General features: G+C 40.0%; 1 protein-coding gene across 1 annotated transcript in view; it reads left to right on the top strand.

Annotated features, from left to right (window-relative positions):
* LOC132267341 (uncharacterized protein At1g10890-like) overlaps window positions 1–16662 on the top strand; it is a 47411-nt gene extending 30749 nt beyond the window's left edge. Inside the window, exons 3-4 of the mRNA XM_059768493.1 lie at window positions 14813–15032; window positions 16138–16662. Coding sequence (XP_059624476.1) covers window positions 14813–15032; window positions 16138–16398 — 481 coding nt within the window. The 3' untranslated portion in view covers window positions 16399–16662. The remainder of the gene's footprint in view (window positions 1–14812; window positions 15033–16137) is intronic.
* The last annotated feature ends 5846 nt before the right edge of the window (window positions 16663–22508 follow it).

Below are 22508 nucleotides of genomic sequence, written 5' to 3'. Positions count from 1 at the left end.
GAGAGGTTTTTCTAAAGCTATTGTACCATGGGATGCAGAATCACCATCTTCAATGTCCAAGTCCAGAAGTATTGATTGTTCCAATGGGGTGACAGTTTGTGTTGGTTGAGACCTTTATTTTAAGCTGAAAGATGATTTAGCCGTGACTTTACTTAATGAACTCAAGCTCTGTGCTGCTCTAAAAGGCTTAAATGGTCTACCCTCCGTGACTGGGACCAATTCTACCCATGATTTAATGAAAAATTTTATGGATGACACTGGAACATAATTGAATTTGCAATTAAACTTGTATCAGAACAGTGCTGAAAGCAAAGGAGAGGACTTTGATGATCAGTCTCAACAGATTTGTCCTCTTGCCTAGGATGTTGATCAATCTGATGTGGACATTATGGAACCCTTAGCAACTGTGCACCCTAATTGCTTAGAGACAGTTAACGATATGGGTATGGACTGGGTGTTGGATAATATTGGCGAGGTCAGCGAAGCTTTGGGTGTCTCCTCGGAAGGAGATGATGATCGAACACAAATCATTCTTCATAATATTGTGGAAGGAAACAATAATGTAGAGACCTTTAAAAGCACAAAAGTTGTTAAAAATAAGAAACATGCACATCGGAAAGGTGATCAGGAGATTAAGAACCTTATTTCCAATATCAATTATGAAGGGAAGGATGGGGTGAATAAAGAAAGGGGAAGGACTAGAAGTGGGAAGCAGGGAGGAGGGGCACTAATTATCTTTGGTTCTCAATGAAGATATGAATTATTACATGGAACGTCCGTGGATTAAATGATCCGGACAAAAGAAAGGTGGTTAAAGTTGCTTTGAAGAAGTGGAATGCCCATGTTATTTGCTTGCAAGAAACCAAGTTGGCTTCTATTTATGATGCCGTGGTTAGAAGCCTTTGGGGAAGTAGGTTCGTGGATTGGGAAGTTTTGAACGCCTATGGTACATCAGGCGGTATTCTTATTATGTGGGATCGTAGATGAATGTCTAGAACGAATATCTGGAAAGGGCTATTTTCTTTGTCTTGCATGTTTCAGATGGAAGATGATAACTTCAGTTGGGTATTTTTTGGAGTTTATGGACCCGTTATTGATTGTGTTAGACCTGCCTTTTGGCAAGAACTTAGTTACATTAAGGATTTGTGGCCGTTGCCTTAGTGCTTAGGCGGGGATTTCAATTCTGTTCGGTCTCCATTTGAAAGATCCACAGGGGGGAGGTGGTCTTCAGAGATGACCCAGTTCTCTGACTTTATTGATGGTCACCTTCTTATTGACTTGCCTTTGGAAGGGACAACTTTCACTTGGTCTAGTGGCAGAGACCCAGTTACTTTATCGAGGCTTGATAGATTCCTGATTTCTAGAGATTGGGAGGAGACGTTTCCGGATGTCACTCAATCAGCTTTGTTTAGGGTCACGTTTGATCATGTGCCCTTAGTTCTTGATTGTGGAGGCATGAGATCTAGACGGACTCCATTTCGTTTCGAAAATATGTGGTTGAAAGCTGAGGACTTCCAAGGGAAGGTCCAGTCCTGGTGGGAAGAAACAACGCTTACTGGCTCTAATAGCTATGTGCTTGCTAAGAAGTTTCAGACTCTCAAATCTGAGCTTAAGAAATGGAATAAAGAAGTGTTCGGGAATCTTGAATGGAAGAAAAATAGAGTCCTGGCTGATATCGCTGATCTTGATCGTCTTGATGAGACAGGGCAAGATATGGATTCTCTTCGCTCTAGAAGAGCGTCTTGTCAAGCGACTTTTGTTGAGATTGCTACTATGGAGGAGATATCGTGGCGTCAGAAATCTCGAGCTTTGTGGCTTAAAGAAGGTGACCGTAATACTAAATTCTTTCACAGACTTGCTAACGCTCATAGAAGATACAATAATATTAGGCGTATTCGTGTGAATGGTTCAGAGCTGTGGAAAGAAGATGAGGTGCGTGGGGGTATTGTTTCTTTTTATCAGCAGCTCTATACTGAGACTTTGGAATGGAGACCAAAACTTGATGGTTTGCACTTCAATGTTATTTCTATGCTGGATAGTGATATGCTTGAGGTTCCTTTCTCTGAAGAGGAAGTTCTTAAGGCATTATCCAGTTGTAATGGTGATAAAGCTCCGGGGCTAGATGGATTTACTATGCGGTTTCTTAAAGAGAGTTGGGAGGTGGTGCGTAATGAGGTAATGGGCACTTTTCAGGAATTTTATTCTCATGGCACATTCGAGAAATCATTAAATGCGTCTTTTATAGCTCTTATTCCTAAAAAGAGCAACGCCTCCGACATTAAGGACTTTCGGCCAATCAGTTTAGTGGGGTGTATGTATAAGCTTATTGCCAAGGTCCTTGTTCTTAGAATGCGGAATGTTTTGGATGGAATCATCTCATAGTCACAAAATGCTTTTGTTGGTGGTAGACAGATTTTAGATTCTGTTCTTATTGCAGGAGAATGTGTCGATTCCAGGTTGAAGAGTGAAGTTCGTGGTGTTTTATGCAAACTGGATATCGAGAAAGCTTATGATCACGTGAATTGGAAATTTCTTCTTTATTTGCTTCGGAGAATGGGGTTCGGAGATCGATGGATAAAATGGATTGAATCTTGCATCTCATCAGTTATGTTCTCTGTGCTTGTGAGCGGCTCTCCTGTTGGTTTTTTTCCGAGTTCGCGTGGTTTGAGACAAGGAGATCCTTTGTCGTCTTTTCTTTTTCTTATTGTCATGGAGGGATTGAGTAAATTAATGAAAAAGGCAGAGAATCTGGGTTACATAAGGGGGTTCACTGTTGGTAGAGATGTTGCTAACCAGATCGAGATATCCCATTTGTTGTTTGCAGATGATACCCTGGTTTTCTGTGATGCTGATGTTTCCTAACTCAGGTATTTGAGGTGCATTCTTACATGCTTCCAAGCAGTGTCTAGTCTTAAGATTAATGTTGGAAAAAGTGTGCTTGTCCCAGTGGGGGAGGTCTCTAATATTTCCATTTTAGCTGCTGTTCTTGGATGTGGAGTGGGTGCCTTTCCACTCCCTTATCTGGGCTTACCTTTGGGAATCTCCTCTAGGATAGTGGGGACTTGGGATCCAGTGATTAACAGGTATGAAAAAAGATTGGCGGGGTGGAAAAAACAGTATCTTTCGAAAGGGGGGAAGGTCACTCTTATTAAGAGCACCGTCTCGTCCCTTCCCACATATTTCTTGTCTCTATTTAAGATCCCGTGTTCTGTTGCTGAACGAATTGAAAAAATTCAGAGAGATTTTCTTTGGGGTGGAAAAGGAGTGGAGTTTAAGTATTCTCTTGTTAATTGGGAGCAGGTTTGCAAACCGTTGAAGTTTGGCAGTTTAGGTATCCGGAAGTTAGTCCCTTTCAATAGAGCCTTATTGGGGAAGTGGTTATGGAGATTCGGTAAAGAACGTCATCAACAATGGAGAAGAGTTATCTCGTGTCGTTTTGGGGAAGAGAGTGGAGGTTGATCCTCTCGTCCTGTTTCTATTACCGGGGGCGTTGGCGTTTGGAAGTTCATTCGAAAAGGTTGGGATGTGTTTTCCACCCATATTCGGTTCAAGGTTCGTAATGGTATGTATGTTAGATTTTGGGAAGACTTATGGTGTGGTGATCAGTTGTTGTCTCTTTCTTTTCCTCGTCTCTTTAGCATTGCCGAGAATAAGCATGCTTATGTCATTGACTGTTATCATCTTGATAACAGTGGAGTTACGTGGGATGTGCGTTTTAGGCGTTCCTTTCAAGTTTGGGAGATAGCTGAAGTCTGCGTCTTTTTGGACCTGTTGTATAGACAGAAGGATGTTGGCAGAGGTTGTGATGATATTTTGTGGACTCCCTCTTTCCATGGTAAATTCGAAGTTCGATCCATGTTCTTGTGTTTGTCTAATTTTATTAGATATGATTTCCCTTGGAAGTGTATTTGGCGCTCTAAAGCTCCTCTTAGAGTTGCCTTCTTTGTTTGGACTGCTACTTGGGGAAAAATTCTAACATTGGATAATCTGCGTAAGATAGGTAATACCATTGTTAATTGGTGTTGTCTTTGTAAAAATGATGGTGAGTCCGTGGACCATCTTCTTATGCATTGTCCTGTTGCATCTGATTGCTAGAATCTCATATTCAGTATCTTTGGCGTTCAGTGGGTAATGCCTAAGCACTCTTTCCAATTAATCAATGCTTAGAGAAGATGCCCTGTTTCTGGTCATGCTCGTGATTTTTGGAGGGTCGCCCCGCATTGTGTTTGGTGGTGTATTTGGAGAGAGAGAAATAACAGAAACTTTGAAGGGAAGGAATCGTCTTTTGCAAACCTTAAGTCTTTTATCCTACGCTCTCTTTTCTGTTATGTCAGAGGCAGCGCTTGCTCCTCGATCGATGAATTTTTTGTTCTATTGGACTCTGTTGGTCTATAGGTTTGGCTTTTGCTCTTTCGTTTTTGTGTATTAGGGACGCGTTCCCCTTTTGAACGTCTTTCTAATATATTTTTACTTACAAAAAAAAAAAAAAGGATTTTTTTCCAATGCAATCAGTAAGTGGGGCAGCAATAGTGCTGAAATTGCGAATAAAACGCCTATAAAATGTCGCCAAACCATGGAAACTCCTCACGTCATGCACTGTGGCAGGTGTGGGCCACTCAAGAATGGCTTTATCTTGTCATCATCTACCATAATACCTGCAGAGGAGACCACATAACCCAAAAATACCAATCTGTCCGCTGCAAAACTGCACTTCTTCAGGTTAGCATATAAGTGGTCTCTGCTCAATATATCAAAAACTGAACAGAGGTGTTGTAGGTGCTCATCAATGCTGCGACTGTATACCAAAATATCATCAAAATAAACAACTACGAACCTGCCAAGAAGTGGTTTCAGCACTTGGGTCATCACACGCATGAAAGTGCTGGGGGCATTAGATAATCCGAATGGCATTACTAACCACTCGTACAATCCATCCTTCGTTTTAAAAGCCGTTTTCCATTCATCACCCGGCCTAATCCAGATCTGATGATAGCCACTCTTCAAGTCAATCTTTGAGAAGATTGAAGAACCCGCAAGCATATCTAGCATATCATCAAGACGAGGAATCGGAAACCGGTACTTGACGGTTATTTTGTTGATAGCTCGACTATCCACGCACATATGCCAAGAACCGTCTTTCTTTGGAGTGAGAAGGGCTGGGACAGCACATGGGCTCATGCTCTCGCGAATAAATCCCTTTTCAATAACTCCATAGATTCAACTCCTCATGCTCATTCGGGCTCATTCGATATGCTGCTTTATTAGGAAGACTTGCACCAGGTACTAGGTCAATACAATGTTATATCTCTCATCAGTGGTAATTCTGATGGTAGATCAGCAGGAAATACATCCATATATGCTTCCATCAATGGCTCCACAATGGTAGGAATAGATGGAGGTGCAACCTCTTCTTTTGCAATCAAAACGTAGAGCTGTCCACTTTCCTCAGCCTCTTTCATTAAGCCATTCATAGTAAGAAATTTTTTTTCCTCCCCTAATTTAGGTTTGGGACCAAATTTCTCACGCATAGGGCCTAAAGTAACTTTCACGTTATCCTTCCAAAAAGTGTTCGTGTTCTTTCTACCATGATGCAAAGTATTTCTGTCAAATTGCCAAGGCCTCCCCAACAATATATGGCATAAACCCATTGGTACTACATCACACCAAGTATTATCAAAGTACTTGTTTCCAATAAAGAAAGAGACCAAGCAGCGTTGTGAAACTGTTACCTCATTTCCTTTGCGAAACCAAGAGAGTTTGTGGGCCTAGGATGCTTCTCAGCGTTGAGTTTCAATTTCTCCACAGTTTCTTGGGATACCACGTTCTCACAACTACCACCATCTATAATCATGTTGCAAACCCTTCCACCAATAGTACAAGTGGTGTGGAAGATGTTAGTGTGCAACCAATCTTCTTCATCCTCGTGTTTTGGAAGCAAAAGTGACTTTTGCATAACCAAGGATTCACCCACATCACCGTATAGGATACTATCATCCTCTTCCTCTGGATAGTCATCATATTTTGGCTCGTCCTCCAGAATTGCATCATCTTCCTCAATCAAAAGCTGTTTTCCTTGTTTTCTACACTCTGCCGATTTCCGTCCGGGCTCTCCACACTTGTAACACCTCATACCAAGGTCTCCACCTTGATTTTGGCCTGCTGTCCTTCCATAATTTTGGTGGTTTCCAGCATGGGCAGCCTGCTCTTTAACTCCACCAACAGGTGGCAGCTGCTGTCCCCCATTTTGCGCCCCGTTTTGCACTGTTGTAGGGGCTGATTCTCCCTTATAAGTGGGCTGCAATCTGGCAGAACTGCTGTTAGAGCACGAGAATGGTTTGTTTTGTCGCTTTTCTACCACCAAAGCCCTTTGATAGGCCTCTGAAACAGACCAATACGAATGTAAAAGTAGGACCTCTTGTATACTAGGCTTTAATCCACTTATGTAACGCGCTATGAGTTGTTCATTACTCTCTGATAAATCATTGCTTGCAATTAGATGATAGAATTCTTCAGTATAATCGTCCACGTTGCGAGTCCCTTGCCTTAATAACGCTGATACATTGTGTTTACACCATAAATATTTTCCAGCTGGAAAGGTTGTCGTGGCTAATCCCATTGGAAAGGTGATATGCAAAAGCGCAATTATGAAGCAACACGTGGCATCATCAAATGAAGCCATTTGGTACAAGATCTGTAGTTGGAAAGACGTGGACTTTCCAAGTGGACACGTGGCAAACATCTAGAAAGCTATGTGTACCTTGGACCTAGTCATCAAGAATGACAACTTCCCCACTCCTATAATATCTCCTAGTTTGTAGGAGTCACTCCAAGAATAAGGCAACCACTTGCCTTATTTAGGTGAGGAGGTTGCTAAAAATCAGCAAAGTGGGCTGAAAACATGATGCATTTACCAAAAAAAGATGAGGAAAATGTGGGAAACGTGGCATGATCTGGATCTTCCAGATAGAATTTCTCAACTGCTGGAATTGCTGCCTTTTCATCTGGGCAATTCCAGAACGTGGGAGAAGGCTTGTAAGCATGTATTCAACCACCAAGTCCGCTATCTATTAGTTATAAATCATGGGAGAACATGTTCTTACATGTGTCAACACTATGAGAAGACTAAGGAAGACATGGGACACGTGGCAAGATCCGGACCTTCCAGGTGGAAGTTCTCAACTGCTGCTACAATTGTTGCTTTTCCATCTGGGCAGTTCCAAAACGTGGGAGAAGGCTTACAAACATGAATGCAACTGCCAAGACCACTATTTATCAGTCATAGATCATGGGAGAATATGGTTTTACACTTGGCAACATTGAGAGAGGCTGAAAGATCATGGGACACTTGGCAATCTGAGGAAAGGCCAAATGTAAGCTGCTGAAACTGCCACATTTCCAATTGCTGTAAAGAAACTCTATAAATAGAGCACTTAGGCTTAACATACAAACCTTGTTCAAATCACACAGCCTAACAGCACTTCAATTTCTTTACATTCATGTATCTTTACATTCATGTAATGCACTTTCAATATGTTTAATTCAAGTCCTGCACTTATTATTCTTACTTTCCAGCACTTTAATTTGAAGTCCTGCACTTTCAATATCGCTTTCCTTTCCACTAGCCATAGTTCAGTTTAAAAGTCATTTTTCAAGGCAAAAAGAACCTTTGAAGGTGGTAATTCCAGTCCTTCATACAATCGCCTGATCCTTGCAATCTCCTACTGGATAATTGTTCAGATATCCACTTTGGAACGACAGCAGTTTCTGGCACGCCCGACATCCACTCCTACTTCCCATTCACCTGGAAAGTGGAACCTCGGTTTTTAGGAGCCGAACACATTGTTTGGACATAATTAAAAGGCAAAAATTGTTCCTTCATTTGTTTCTTCATCTTCTCCCATTCTACGATCTTTGGCTTACCCCTACGTTCTCGAGTAATCCGTAGTTGTTCCCACCAAGCGGATGCCCTTCCTTTTAAACGAATAGCAATGAGCTTGACCCTTTTGTGAACAGGTACCTCATGGTATTCAAAGATACGTTCAATTGTATTCAGCCAATGGAAGAACTCTTCAGGCTTCAAGCTTCCCTGAAACTGTGGAACCTCAATTTTGATATGTGACTGCCAACGGTGGTCAATCCGCTTGTCGGGAGATCTATGGCGATGTGGAACATAGAAAGGATTTTCCCTGACAGTCCCAGTGCTTGACATACTGTCATCCACTGGAATATTATCATCAACAGGCAGGCCGTTGTTAACCGAAGGGTTTATAACACGCTGACTCAAGTGTTGAGTCGACATCTCAACTTGTCTCCTCAAAAATTCTATATCGTCTTGCTGTTGTTGGGGTAAGCGTTCGGCTGGACCTTGCGTCCTACGATTTCCTCCTCTCGGTTGTTGTCGTGGAGGCATGATTGAGCAGCTGGAAAGCCGAACCTAAGTTCTGATACCAAACTGATGCCGCCTTACCAAGAGGAGACAATCAAATCGTCTTCACAGCAATTGTAAAACGAAATAAAAAAACGATGCAAGATAAAAGGAGAAATTGCAAAGCAAATTTTATTTGCTATAAAATATAATAATGATCTCTTCAACTAAAAACTGATCCAACCTTAGAAATTACAAAGCTTTATATAAACCTAAGACTAGCTAATTACCATGTATAAGTCAAAATCAAATAGGAAAGTTGCTGAAAATTTAAAGCTGCTGAAAAAAATAGAAACAAATCAAAGTTTTCTATAAATTCCTGGTTCTCCTTGTCTTCCCTCCACTTCTTTCCTTTTCTGGATGTTCCTTATGTTTTAGGAAACTTTCTGCCGGGTTCACAGCTACATCACTTCTGCAGTTAAGAAATATGGTTTGAAATAGTCACATTTATTTTTTACTTCTCACCTCTGCATTAATGACAAGTGTCACGTGATGTCCTTATACCTGTATTTCAAATCAACAGTACCAATCCCAATTCTTCTTCTACTCTCTCTCTCTCTCTCTCTCTATTTCTTCCTCTAGAAAAGCAGACCTCTATCTCTCTCTCTCTCTCTTGCCTCATTTGCTCCACAACACAACTCTTTCTCTCTCTCTCTAGAACAGAGCTTCTCGCTCTTGGTCTCTGCTGCCATGGCGGTGGCAGAGTTATCTCATTCATACACCAAAACTCGTCTTCACTCTCCAGAGCTCTCCTATTTGTCTACTCGTTTCACAAATCACGGAAGTTCAACACCTCCCTCTAACTCGAAATGCCAGAGTGGTTTGCTCTGTTGCATCCAAGTTAGCTTCTTCTGAATTCAGAAATGGCTTGGTATTTCACTACTCTTATAGACAAGGAAGTCAGAAATGGCAACATTCAAGTCACCTCTGCAGTTAAGAAACATGGTTTGAAATACTCACATTTATTTTTTGCAGATGTTCTCTACATTGTGGTTAAAGCTCACCTTGGAACTGCTGCTACTCTCAGTAGAATATTTATAGATTTTGCAATTATATCTGATCTTCAAATGAGTCAAGAGAAGTTGTTCATCTTCTTTGCTAAATCTGTTTGCAAGAAGAGAGCTATTCTTACGTAGTTTCAGTTCAGAGAAGCTTCCTTACTTTTTTCCTGAATGGGATGATTTTATAAAGAAAGAGACTAAGAAGTACAAGAGATGGTGAAGGCATACCTTCACAAACTAAACGAGGAAATGAATAAGACTATATCCAGTACAAAGCCAAAACAAAAAGAAGCATCAGAAACAAGAAAATAGAACTAAGCAAATAAATGCAGAAAGAAATAAAATTAACCAGCAGCAACAAGGACCAAAACATGAGAAGATGAAATAGAAGTCTTGCAGTATGAGGTCCAACAGGTTTATGCATTCCCATAAAATCTGAAACACCACCTCCTTCACGGGAGTCTTTTATCCCTCATGTAATGCAGTGTTTCTCTGTTTCCAAATAGAAAACAGGACTGTAGGAAAAAGGCACTGCAGAAATTTTGATCTTTGAGTTTTAGTCCTAGTGTGCAAAAGGAACCTCTGAACATACTGGTTCAAGTTTTGGCAACAAGGAGCAGCAATATGGAACATATCAAACAGCAGATCCCAAATAGATCTTGCATGCTGATATAACAGAAAAACATGATCCACTGAGTTAATATCTCCATAGCAGCAATGGCAAACAGCTGGGAAAGGAAGATCTTTACCCTGCAGATTCATAAAATTTAGAAGATTCCTTTCCTGTTAGAAATTTAGGCATCCCTCTACAAGAGAATGGCCTAAAGAGACATTTGTGCAGACTGCAGCCCCTTGGTGGATTAGGTCACATAAGCTCTTTTTAGATGTAAAGGTCTGAATCTCTCTCTAGCAGGCAGGATTGAACTGGTTAGGACAGTGATTTCTTCTTTTTAGTATTTTTGCTGTTCAGTTTATAGGTTGGCAGCTACGGTTAAGAATGGTTTGGAATTGAAAATTAGAAATTTTATTAAAAAAGATTCATCTCATAAGTTGGAAGAAGATTTGTTGTCCTAAAAAGGAAGGGGATTTAGAAGGATAGCTGACATTGATATAGCCTCTAAATGTATTCTGGTTTGGGATATAATTCTATCTAAGGATGGATTATGGGTGGCTTGGTATAGGAGGAACTTAGGAAGTACTTGGCTTATGGTCCTATTGGTGCTCTTCTTTAACTTTTTCTGCTTCTGTAATTTGGGGATATCTTCTAGATGTAAAAGAGTTTATGTTACAGAATATTGATTTTAAGATTGGGAATGGTTCTGGTTTTAGACTATTTTTTGATCCATGGTTACAAGAGAAGACTTTAATCCAGAAATATGCCATAGAGTGGTCAGATAATTGGGTTGCAACAGAGAGGCTACTCTGCAACAGATCATGGTCAACAAGTCTTGGAATATTCCTTCAGTTGATGGTTGTCTAAGGCATCTTTCAGAGGAGGTTGGAAGCCTACCAGTGACTGGTGGTGAGGATAAGGTGATTTGGAAGTATTATTATTAGAAAAACGACTTACTATCCAAATGAAAGACGATCGATTATCTACCCAAGATGATAGAGAGTCCCAGGTAAGATGTGCTTCAAGAACATTTGTGATGAACCAAGTGGGGGTTGGGGGTGGTGAATTGGTTCTTTTACAAAATCTTCTTTAACACTTTGTCAAATTTCAATGCTGGATAAGGCTCACACATTCAACCTCAGTGAGTTTACAAGGAAAATCTCTGTCAACTAGAAATCAAAAACCTTGGTTCCTAGTAGTGTAAGCTCCACTAGTTGTAATGCAAGTAGATACATACAGTTGTCTTTCACTCTGCACACACCCTAGCTCACAACAATCCCCCTGTCCTAAGCACCTCTGCTTGGACCTTGCAAGCTCTAATAGTTCACCAAATACATTGAAATGAATGAATAACAATAATACTCAAGCTATTACAGAAGATAAGAGAGGTTGTGTAACTCAAAGTATCAAACAACAGCTCCAAAACTTTATTCTACTGAAATTGTGTACTAAGGGGTATTTCTTGAAATTCGTATCAACACAGACCAACAAATGGTTCTCACAGTCTCATATCAACATTATACATATGCTCAGATGATGATCTCAATAGTATAAGCAATGTTTATGATAATCACAGAACAAAAGGACTTATTTTGCAGAAAACCCTAAAACCTAGGGTTTCAAAAGTCAAAACCACTAGACGCCATATCTCTGTGCAAAGCTCAACTTAAACAACCTTGAATCAACTATATATACTTGCTCAGATGATAAAAATTCAATTCACAACAAGATATCACATATATATACTTATATCAGCAGGCTAAACTGGCAAAAGTAAGCTCAGATGTAGTTAGGGGTGCAACTTGGGTTAGGTAGCCCGTGGCCAGCCCCATTTTTCAAGTGCTTGGGAAATCATTTTTACAATTAAGGCTGGGCCTGGGTTGAAAATCTCAACCCGAATTTAATTAGGGTTGGACTTAGGTTGAGGTGCTAGCTGCCCGAGCCAACCCAAACCCGAATTCTAATATTAATTTCATATTTATTTTTAATTTTAAATACATTATATTTAATATTTAAACTATGATTATCTTTTTCTTTTCAACTTCCTTGATTAAATCTTAACTTATTGTATGCTAACATTTAGGAGAATTAATTTTCTAGAATTTGTTTATAATTTATTAAAAATTTACAAAAAAAAGAAGTTTTTTTTTTTTTGTTTAAGAGTAATTTAATATAAAACTAATTCAAGATCATATTAAAATTTCGGTCTGAAGATTAGCCATATGAGTAACCTAAATTAACCCGAATTTTTGATGTGGAATCAAATTCCGAGTTACAAGCCCAAATTTAGAAGTAGAAGGATGGGTTGAGCTCGGGTTGAGCAGTTAGAGTTGAATATAGGGTTAGAGTTGGACTTGGGTTTAGCATTTCATGTGGTGGGTTGGGCTTAAGTTATACTTCAAACCCGCCGGAGTTGCAACCCTAGATGTAGGTTTGAGACATCAAAGTCAACTACAGCAAGAATATGAACACAAACACAAATTCTACAGTTGTTAAATGATAAAGCAAACTTGCCTCAACCATTGGACACCTCTGAAAAGGCCTCAAGCATGGATTGAACCTCTGAACCTGCCTTCTGCACCAGCAAACCAGCTCAAAACAGCCTTGATCTTCATCTTTAAAAGCACATACACACCATATAGATTTCTGAGTTGAATTAGCTCTCAAATTATGGAAGGAGCGGAATAGAAGATCTTTTGAAGAGGAGGAATCCTCCTTAGGGGCCTTGAAGTTTCATATTATTAGCTCTCTTTTTAGTTGGGTTCTGGGGAGAAATTGTACATCCATTGATGAGTTTATTGATTTTTTGGGTTCAGTGGGTCCGTAGGACCTTGTCTATGGCTTCGGCCTCCGTATAGCTCTTGGGAGGCATTCCCTGTTTGAACGCTTTCTAATATATTTTACTTATAAAAAAAAATAAAGTTTATTGAAATGGACTTGAGATGGCCTTTTTGACATTTAAAAGGGCAAACCCTAATTCAAAGACGGGACCAACAATTTGGGATCAAATTAGACTCGGTCTTCATTAGTTTCATGGTATTCAATCTGTTGGAAGTCGTAGAGTAGCTGTGTTACTTGTTTGGTACGCTTCATTTCATAATTTGCAGAGGGGAATTGTATTAACTTCAGTTTGTCGTAACTGTATGGGCTGGAAGGAGGGATTGTATGTTTATTACTTGTAATTTTGCTCCTCAAGCTTGGCAATGGTTTTCTTCTTTGCTGAGATGGAATTTACCAAGGTTGCAAACTTATTGGATTGAACTGGTTCAAGGACAACTTCAAATCTAAAGATGTGAAAGCAAGTTTTTCCAGATGTGTTTTTGCTGCAATGATTTGGGGATTATGGACAGAAAGAAACACCAAGTTGTATTCTGGTGCACATAAAGAGGCTGCAGATTTGAGTAGAGTTGTGTGTTGGGATGTCTTTGATTATCAAGGGTTGAAAATTTCTGACATTTCTTCCTTGTAGAAGCATATTTTCTATTTGTTTTGTTTTCTGGTCTTTCTAGCTCCTTGTGAAGCAGATTGACTTTACCTTCTCTTTGTGAGGGTATGCCCTCCCTTTATGTTCTTTTACCATATTGTTTGAGTTCTATAAGATTCCCACTGTGTCAGGAAAAAAAAAAAAAAAAAATTTGCTGCTAATGTGAGGACCTATCATTGTTCTTCAATGTTAAATCAATTAGTCTATAAGATCTAATGATGGATAAATAACAAGTGTTGGAGAAAATTGTGTAGATGATACATGAGTCAAAGTTGACATATCTCAATTAGGTTTGCATGTACAAAATTTATTGATAATAGAATAAAAGGTTATCTAATAAATAGATGTGGATACCCACACACAAGGAAATAGTTTTACAAATAAATCGAGTGAATTTAGCCAAAAAGAACTTGGGGAAACAAATAATTTAGCCAAAAAGAGCCTTTACTCCATGCAAGAACAGCATTAAATAATTTAATCCTAGGATGTTATGCTGAAAAATTTGGATATCTACAAATACTCATAACCTACTGAATCTATGTATTGTGCCTACAGTATCCACTGGAAAAAGTAATCACAGTATGCACAAAGGATCAATGTGATGCTGTGAATTGATGTATGTGCAAAATCAGAGAATATACCAAAGAATATATAAAAAAAAAAACTATGCAGAGGGGGAAGAAGATATTTGTTTCAGTTTCCGGCGAGTTGTCCCTAGTTGCAGAGTGCTGCAGTGGGGGACGCTGGGAGTGCCCTAGTCGAACCTGCCACCTCACCCTAGGTATGGCTGTTGGTGGTCACCGGTGTTGGAATCAGTGATTGCTGGTACTGTTAATGGTGGTTCTTTGCGGCGAACCAACCGGTCAGGTAATGGTGGTCCCGGAGGATATTCGACAAGGGTGGGTTGCAACGGTGAGAGTCGAGGGTTTTGGTAGTTTATGGTCCAATCTTTGGTGGTATATCAGTGAGCTAGGGTTTCTTCGCAAAATATTGCACAACCCAACACCGAGAGAGGTTAGGGGATCAGAACCTTCATTTGTTATGGATCAGAAACCTGTTAGCTATGTATGCCTTAAAAGCATCAACTTATTCTTAACATGGTGATTGATGGTATGGTTAGTTGACCATTCAAATCATTGTCATAATGAATAATTGAAGCCTACTGTCTCAGTTTGCTGATTTAATTCTGCAATTGTCTGGTTTTAATGAGCACCTTTGGCTGTCCAGTTCTGCTGTATTGTTGCATCAATAGCATTTCTATTTACCTGACTGTTTACATGTGCTATCAGGCGCCAACATGAGGTGGAGCTCAAACTATTGGAGGAGGAGACTGCAAGAAGAATTGAAGAAGCAATTCGGAAAAAAGTTGAAGAGAGATTGAGTTCTGAAGAAGTGAAGCTGGAAATAGAGAGGCGTATAGAAGGAGGTCGGAAAAAACTATTTGATGATGTTGAAGCTCAACTTGAAAAAGAAAAGGAAAGTGCTATAAGTGAGGCAAGGCAGAAAGAAGTAAGTATTTTACTAGGCAGTTTTTTTTTTTTTTTTTTTTTGGCTGGCTATAAATTGTGAGTAAACAGAGTTCTTGGATGTACATTATGTATACTTACACAATAACAAACTGAATGACTCTATAAGTGACAAGAAAGTGTGATTAATTAAGATGTGAGTTAATTAATCATTTCCATACACTTTAAATCCACACTATAACCCACTCGGCAAGCATAAAACACGACATTTACGTACACACATAAGCATATAAGGTAGTATACACTACATGACAGCAATTCCACACGTTTATACACAAGGCAAGTAATCACATATAACATGCTTTATCACATAATCATGGCCTCGTAACCTAAACAAGTGGCAAGTAATCAAATTAAGCAGGCTTTAAAACGTAACAATACTTTAGCATGTAAACACATAGCATATACTAGTCAAGTCTCAACACCACCTAGGTAAACCATACCCGTCATCCTTAGGTTTTCGAACCTAATGCTTTGATACCAACTTGTCAAGCCCCGGATCCATAGAACCTGGTGCATGAATAGGAAAGGTGAGGAATTGAACTCTCACTCAAGTCCAAATGTGGAAATCCAAATATGGTCATTCCATGTTTTCTTAAACCTTTTCTAAATCACCTTAACAACAACAATCATGCTATGTCACGAATTTTCCCCTTGCATTGACGGTCAACAATATCAAACGATGAAATTTGCCTGTGTCAGCACATTTAAATTGCAAAAGGCCATATTTAGTCTTGCCTTTTCAATTTATTACCACATCTCAATTTAAATAGTACAGCAATCATTGAGGGCAAAAAAGTATAATATAAATCCCTCTTAACATCATCGAACGGAAATATTTGATAGGGGAGGTCCATGTAATTATTAGGTATAGGAGTTCAGTGGAACAGGTTTTGATTTTTTAACCTTCACCCAGACCCAAAATTATTGGAGAAAATTTTACTTCCAGTTGAAGGTTTCTTTTTGTTTTTTGTTGCATAAGCTAATATCTTGCCAGGAATATTTTCGGGAGTCCACATTTTCCTTTGTGCCATTGCACCTTGCCTTCTGAATACACTGTTGTGACCATATAATATCACATTCTGTAGGAACAAGCTCAAAAAGAGAGGGAAGAGCTGGATAAGATGCTTGAGGAGAACCGAAGGAGGGTAGAAGAGTCTCAAAGGAAAGCTTTGGAACTGCAGCGCAAAGAGGAGGAGCGATACCGGGAGTTGGAGCTGATTCAAAGACAAAAAGAAGAGGCAGCTCGAAGAAAGAAAATTGAAGAAGAGGAAGAGCGTGCCAATGAGACGAAGCTGTTGGGAAAGAATAAATCCTGGCCAAAATTGCCTTCTGGGATTGGTATGTAATTACGCTGTTTGGCGATTGAATGTTTAATTACAGAGAGTAGGTGCTACTAAGCATGGCATATTCATTCGACCCATGTAAGAACAATAATTTGTAGAAATTGGTTTTGGGGATTATATTAAGCAACGAGTTCTGACTGCCGTAATTTGTGCCTCTCATGATGAATGGATCCTGTAATCTGTGCACCGCACCGGGTTGTCAAACCTCCCTCTACTTGATTTCTATTTTCTGGGATACAATGAAAGTTAAGAGAAGTATTTATTTTCCGTTGATAAAGTGTACTCTTGCGTAATTTATCAAGATAACAGTAAGATATCATAAAAGCAAGCAGGTAGAAAGTACCGTTCCTGTAGAATTTTCTTACTTCTTGTGAGATAGTGAGCGACATTTGTTTATCAGTTTTTAAATGAACGCCTAAAGGTCGGGGCTGGCTGCTTCTACTATCACGGATATTGGGTACTAATGATTAATTATAAATAAGAGTAAAGTGCATTAAACCTCCCTCAACTATATCTTAATGAGCAAAAAACCCCATGTAGTTCAAAATGAGCAAAAAACACCCTAAACTATCTCATTTGGTTGCAATTTACCCAATCCGTTGCCCTGCCGATCAATTGCCATGCACCTGAGATCCAATTTTTATCTAAATGACCAAACAACCCTTATAAAACATAAAGACTATAATGCCCTTAAAAGACCGTTTGACCCAATTACTAAAGCCCTAACATCAAGTGCCCTAATTTACTCGTTCTCTTCTTCCTCCATCGATCTGTGGCGCTCCTCGTTCAAAATCATTGTGTATCTCATCAATCAGTCGCGGTCCTCCTTCAATATCAGTGTGTATCACATTGATTTGTGGCGCTCCTCCTTCAATATTATTAGTGTATCGTATCATTCTCCCCTTCAATATCATTGTAATTCAGTGTGAATCGGATACTTGTACTTGCGTGTGTATGTATATGTATATATATATATATATACACATCGTTTAATTTTGGCATGGGGTGTGTGTGTGTGTCTGTCTGTCTCTCTCTCTATATACACACACACACATACACACACACACATATATACTGATGTGTTATGTTCTTTACAGAGAATGAGTTCCACAGGTGAATCATCTTTCAGTAATGCCATTTGAATTGGTCCTTTCAAGAATAGGATATGTTTTTGTTGTAAAAAGGCAGCTGTGTACATCTCTGATTCCAATAAAAATTCAGGGAAGCTATTTTTTAAGTGCGGTAAGGAGGCTTGCAAATTTTGGAAATGGTGGGTTGCAGAAGATGATGTTTAAACATACCTCATTTTGTTGATGAATTGGCAGACCTAAACTCATCGTCGGACTGACAGACTTAAACACCATACTCACAAGTCAATTATAGATGTACAAAAACAAAATAAAACCAAAAAAAATGGATTAACAGATCTAAACCCCAACATAGAACATTATTCACACAAACATGGTATATCACAAGGTTTGTTTCATGTGTTAGTGTTAGAGTTAGAGTTGAGATGCTTTATTGAGTATGTAAGTAGCAAATCAAGACTAAGGTTTGCTTCTTTAGATCAATTTTTCCGTTCCCCTGTTATCAGTTGAGGAAAGGTTTATTTCTCAAACAAAGGGGTTGTATATAGGTGTATATGGCGCGAATGAAGGGGAGAGATAAGGTTGGGTGTCAGTTCATGGAGATAAGGTTGGCTATGTGTCAACATGTTAGTGGATGTTGTGACTACAGGGTCCCACATAATCTCACAAATTTCAAACTCACATGCCAGCCTAAGACGCCACCCTTTCACTTAAAGGGCATAATGGACTTAACGGAAAAACACTCTGTGTCCTAAGACTACACTAAAGCCATAGTTAAAGGGGTTATTTGTAATACGGGGGGTTTGTTGCACTTGGAATATAGTTAAGGGGGGTTTAATGCACTTTACCCTTAATTATATCGTCTTGTGAGAATACCATTATGATCTCGAGTAAATGGGGCATGCTTTGTTTTAATTTAGGTTAGATCTGCTGGTCTCATTATGTTGAAAGCTTTATAGAATTATTATTATTATTAGGGTAAAGTGCACTAAACCCCCCTGAACTATTGGGGTATGTGCAAGAAACCCCCCTGAACTATAAAAGTTGCAAAAAACCCCCCTGAACTATTGGGGTATGTGCAAGAAACCCACCTAAACTATAAAAGTTGCAAAAAACCCCCCTGAACTATTGGGGTATGTGCAAAAAACCCCCCTGAACTATATATTTTTTTGCAGTTTACCCCATCCACGCGAATTGATTGACTGAAAGGGACAATGAAGCAGAGGAATTTGTTGCTGGGATCGGTGGGTCTCCTGTTATAGCTCCATCATAGCCGTTGTACCACCCGCCAGATCCGTCGGCTATATATATCGCACTTCTCTGCACCGTTGCGTTAGCCCATCGCCGTCACCGCCTTGCCCGCCATTCAGCTCACCTTGCTCGCCGGTCCATTCCACCGTCCATTCCAATCTCGCCGGCCCATTCTGCCATCTCCATAGCCGAGCACACCGCCGTCCGTGTTTCGAGCACACAGCCGTCCACAGTTCACCGCCGAGCCCCCTTGAGCTCGTCGCCGCCTCCACAGTTCATGGCTGAGTCAACCGAGCTCTCATCACAGCCGAGTCCTCTGGGCACAAGCCACCATCATCCGAGACCGAGCCATCCCGCTAACCTCGGATTTTCTCTTCTCTCTCTCTCCAGCTCTCAGTTTTGGGTTGTGTTGGGTGAAAAGCATCTTTTGGCAGAAAAAAAAGTAAGAAGTGTATAAGTTAAAACGACGCAGTGTGTTATAAGGGTAAACTGGTCTTTCAAAATTTTCGGTGCCGGAAGCTAATGTCATGGGGGTAAATTGCAACAAAATCATAGTTCAAGGGGGTAAATTGCAACAAAATCATAGTTCAGGGGGCTTTTTTGTAGTTCAGGGGGGTTTCTTGCAAATGACCAATAGTTCAAGGGGGTAAATTGCAACAAAATCATAGTTCAGGGGAGGTTTTTTGTAGTTCAGGGGGGTTTCTTGCAAATGACCAATAGTTCAAGGGGGTTTAATTCACTTTACCCTTATTATTATTATTATTATTTTGGTCATTGGCAAGAAAACTCACACATCTATTTATCTTTTGAGATTCAAACCCTCACTATCTATTTTGGAAGGTAGAGGAGATACACGGAGTTACACGGCACATGAATGCTTTATAGAATTTGGAATCAGCATAATCGTGTTTTGGAATCAGCATAATCGTGTCTGCTGTGCATGTGTGGAAAACATGGCACTTTTGAGAGGATTGTGAATCAGTTCCTGTCTGTGGCAAGTCTAATTGAAAGAACTTTTGAGAGGATTGTGAATTGGTTGGGCTCGGGTTTTGGACTGACCGACACCGCTACACACCGGTTTACTTTACATTTACTTGGACCCGAGAGTTGTTGATGACTACATCTTCCATGTTACAAAGCTTTTACCATCATACCAGCAAGTGAATAAACTTATTTATTCCTTTTTTTCTTGGGAACGGCATTCACTTTCCTTAAATTATATATTAATTGTTTTCATTTATTGAGCTATACGAAAACACATCCATACTTCAAAATTAATATTTATTAATCATTTTAGAATATTAAAAGTATAGGAAGAATACTTGTATAATATTTTTTTAATGTACATTTTTTTCCCTTCTAACATGTTATATATTGTCTAAATATTTATTATTTCATTCTTAAATCATTAGCATTCAATTATTAATAAAAATATATAAGTTATTAATTTTTTTTTTAATAGAGCCAGTGACTTACAATTATAAATAAATAATTACTAATGGTAAATGGTCGTTAAAATTTAATAAAAATCAGTAAAAAAACTATCTTTATTCAATTATGTTGAAAAAATTTGCATATCGGTGCAATTTGGGCCTTCTGTGCGAGTTTTAAAAAAATCACAAGATAACTGATACTATTACGTAACACAGATACATGTCCGATTTCGTTATATTGCGACCAATACCTCGACTGCGAACCATGGGGTCATAGAAGATTATACATATTTTATTTTTATCCCGACAAATTAGAAGAAGTGAAGACTCGAACACGGGTACACCCCCTTGCCAACTCACTTTGTAGTGTATGCATTAGCTCACAATATCAATGCATAATTATATATATCAGAATTGCCTTTTTGATCTTGAGCACCAAGAAATGTAAAGCTTGCCATAGTCTCTCACTCCAGGACCACTATGCACGTGTTAGCATTGTGCAACCATACATTGAGGATGCGGCAAGTGGCATGGGCCGGATATGGATCGCGGAAACGAGATCGGGTCGAATGATTGAAGAAGGATCCATGTTAAAGCACCCTGGAGTGGGCCGAACGTGGGGGGTCCACCGAGGAAGGTCAAGCCCATTACAAGACCCAACCCAGAAGGAAGAGAACTTTGGGCTATAAGCCTAATGTAATTGGTTAACTGCAAAAGAGGGTCATGGCCTATAAATAGACCATGACGGGTGGAAAGTAAAAAAAGAAGCCAGGGAGAAGTGAGAGAGGGAGAAAGTAAGAGTGAGAGAGATGAAACGGAAGATTGTATCTTCAATTGGCGCCGTCTGTGGGAAGCGAGGACGAAGATCAATTCGAGCCCGATCAGTACCATATTAGTTCAATCGAGTTTGTGAATATGCAGTGTAACTTCTGGAAGTTGAATCCAGATCAGTGAGATTGTAGTTTGCTCTGAGAGAATTCTTGATTATTGTTGATTCTGAGGCATTTGCTTTGGAAGGACACAATTGCGATTTGCTCAGTTGCAGTCAGATCCGACGAGTTTGAAGCTAGAAAAGTTCAGATCTAGCAAACAGCGATCACGATTCGGTAAAGTTAAGCCCAGATCTAGCGGAGTTTGCATCGGTAACGCTTAGATCTGTTTCAAAGTTCGTAATTCATGCCTTTGCTTCGATCCGGAATTATAATAGGGGGTGACGACTCTAATACGGTTGAGAACATCCAGCAAGTGAAACTCGATGAGTTGATGAACATGATCGAAGCTCTCCGGAGAGAAAATGCAGATCTAAGGAATGAAATACAGCGTTAAGAAGCTCCAGTAATTCCACAACCACTTCCGGTAGGCGAAGAAGGTGCACGTACCGATGCAGCACATCACGGTGAAGAGGTTGAAAACAATCTAGTTGATCCTCACCGCGAGGAAATCTGGCGAGATGGTTTGCCGCCAAATCTTCGTCGTATAGATGATCGTGAAGGATCGATTCACATGGATCCACGGCGTAAGCAGATCAGGCGAAATGAAGCGATGACTTTTGATCCACATCAAGAAACGCTCAGCCGAGGTGAAGCAACAGAGTTGATTCGTCAGAAAGATATGCCTCCATGGCGCAAGGACTTTGTTGAGGATAGATCATTCGATCCGACCTACCGGCCTTCCATGACGACGTTCGACTATCACAGCTCAGAGAGGAGATCAGTAGACGAGAGAGCAGTCGTGGGATTCCAGAGGGAGAATGAAGCACTCCGTTCAGCAGCTCGAACGGTGGATTCACCGTTCACCGATGAGATTCTGAATGCTCCGAGTCCGAGGAAATTTTCCATGCCCGTTTTCATTCTATTCGACAGAACGACTGATCCGATCGATCATGTGTATCACATCCAGCTGAAAATGGCTCTAAACACTGAGAATGATTCTTTGATGTGCAAGTGCTTTCCTACGAGTCTAGCCGGACCAGCTCTGAATTGGTTCAAGAACCTGCCGAGGGGTTCGGTGGATAGTTTCCGAAGCCTGTGCGATCGGTTCATAAGCCAATACTATGGAAACAAGCGTCCAGCGAAAGATATTTCGAGCTTATTCACAATGAAGCAACACGCTGAAGAGCGTCTCCAGGCTTTCCTAACCAGGTTTAACCTTACCAAGAGCATGGTTATTGAATGCCATCCTTCAACTGCAGTTCAAGCATTTATTCTGGCTATGAATCGTGGCACCCCGTTCCACACAAGTTTGGTGGTCAACACGCCGAGGACTATGGATGAACTCAACCAAAGAGCCGATGGATTTGTACGCTTGGAAGAAGAAGAGGCGGCAAACGCTCGGAAGACAT

Source organism: Cornus florida, unplaced genomic scaffold (genome assembly GCF_030987335.1).
Source record: "Cornus florida cultivar Cherokee Brave unplaced genomic scaffold, ASM3098733v1 CherokeeBrave_3.0.0_Hap2_Chr07, whole genome shotgun sequence".
NCBI classification, from domain to species: Eukaryota; Viridiplantae; Streptophyta; class Magnoliopsida; order Cornales; family Cornaceae; genus Cornus; species Cornus florida.
Note: the sequence above shows the minus strand (reverse complement) of the source record. Positions and strands in the feature narration are given on the sequence as shown.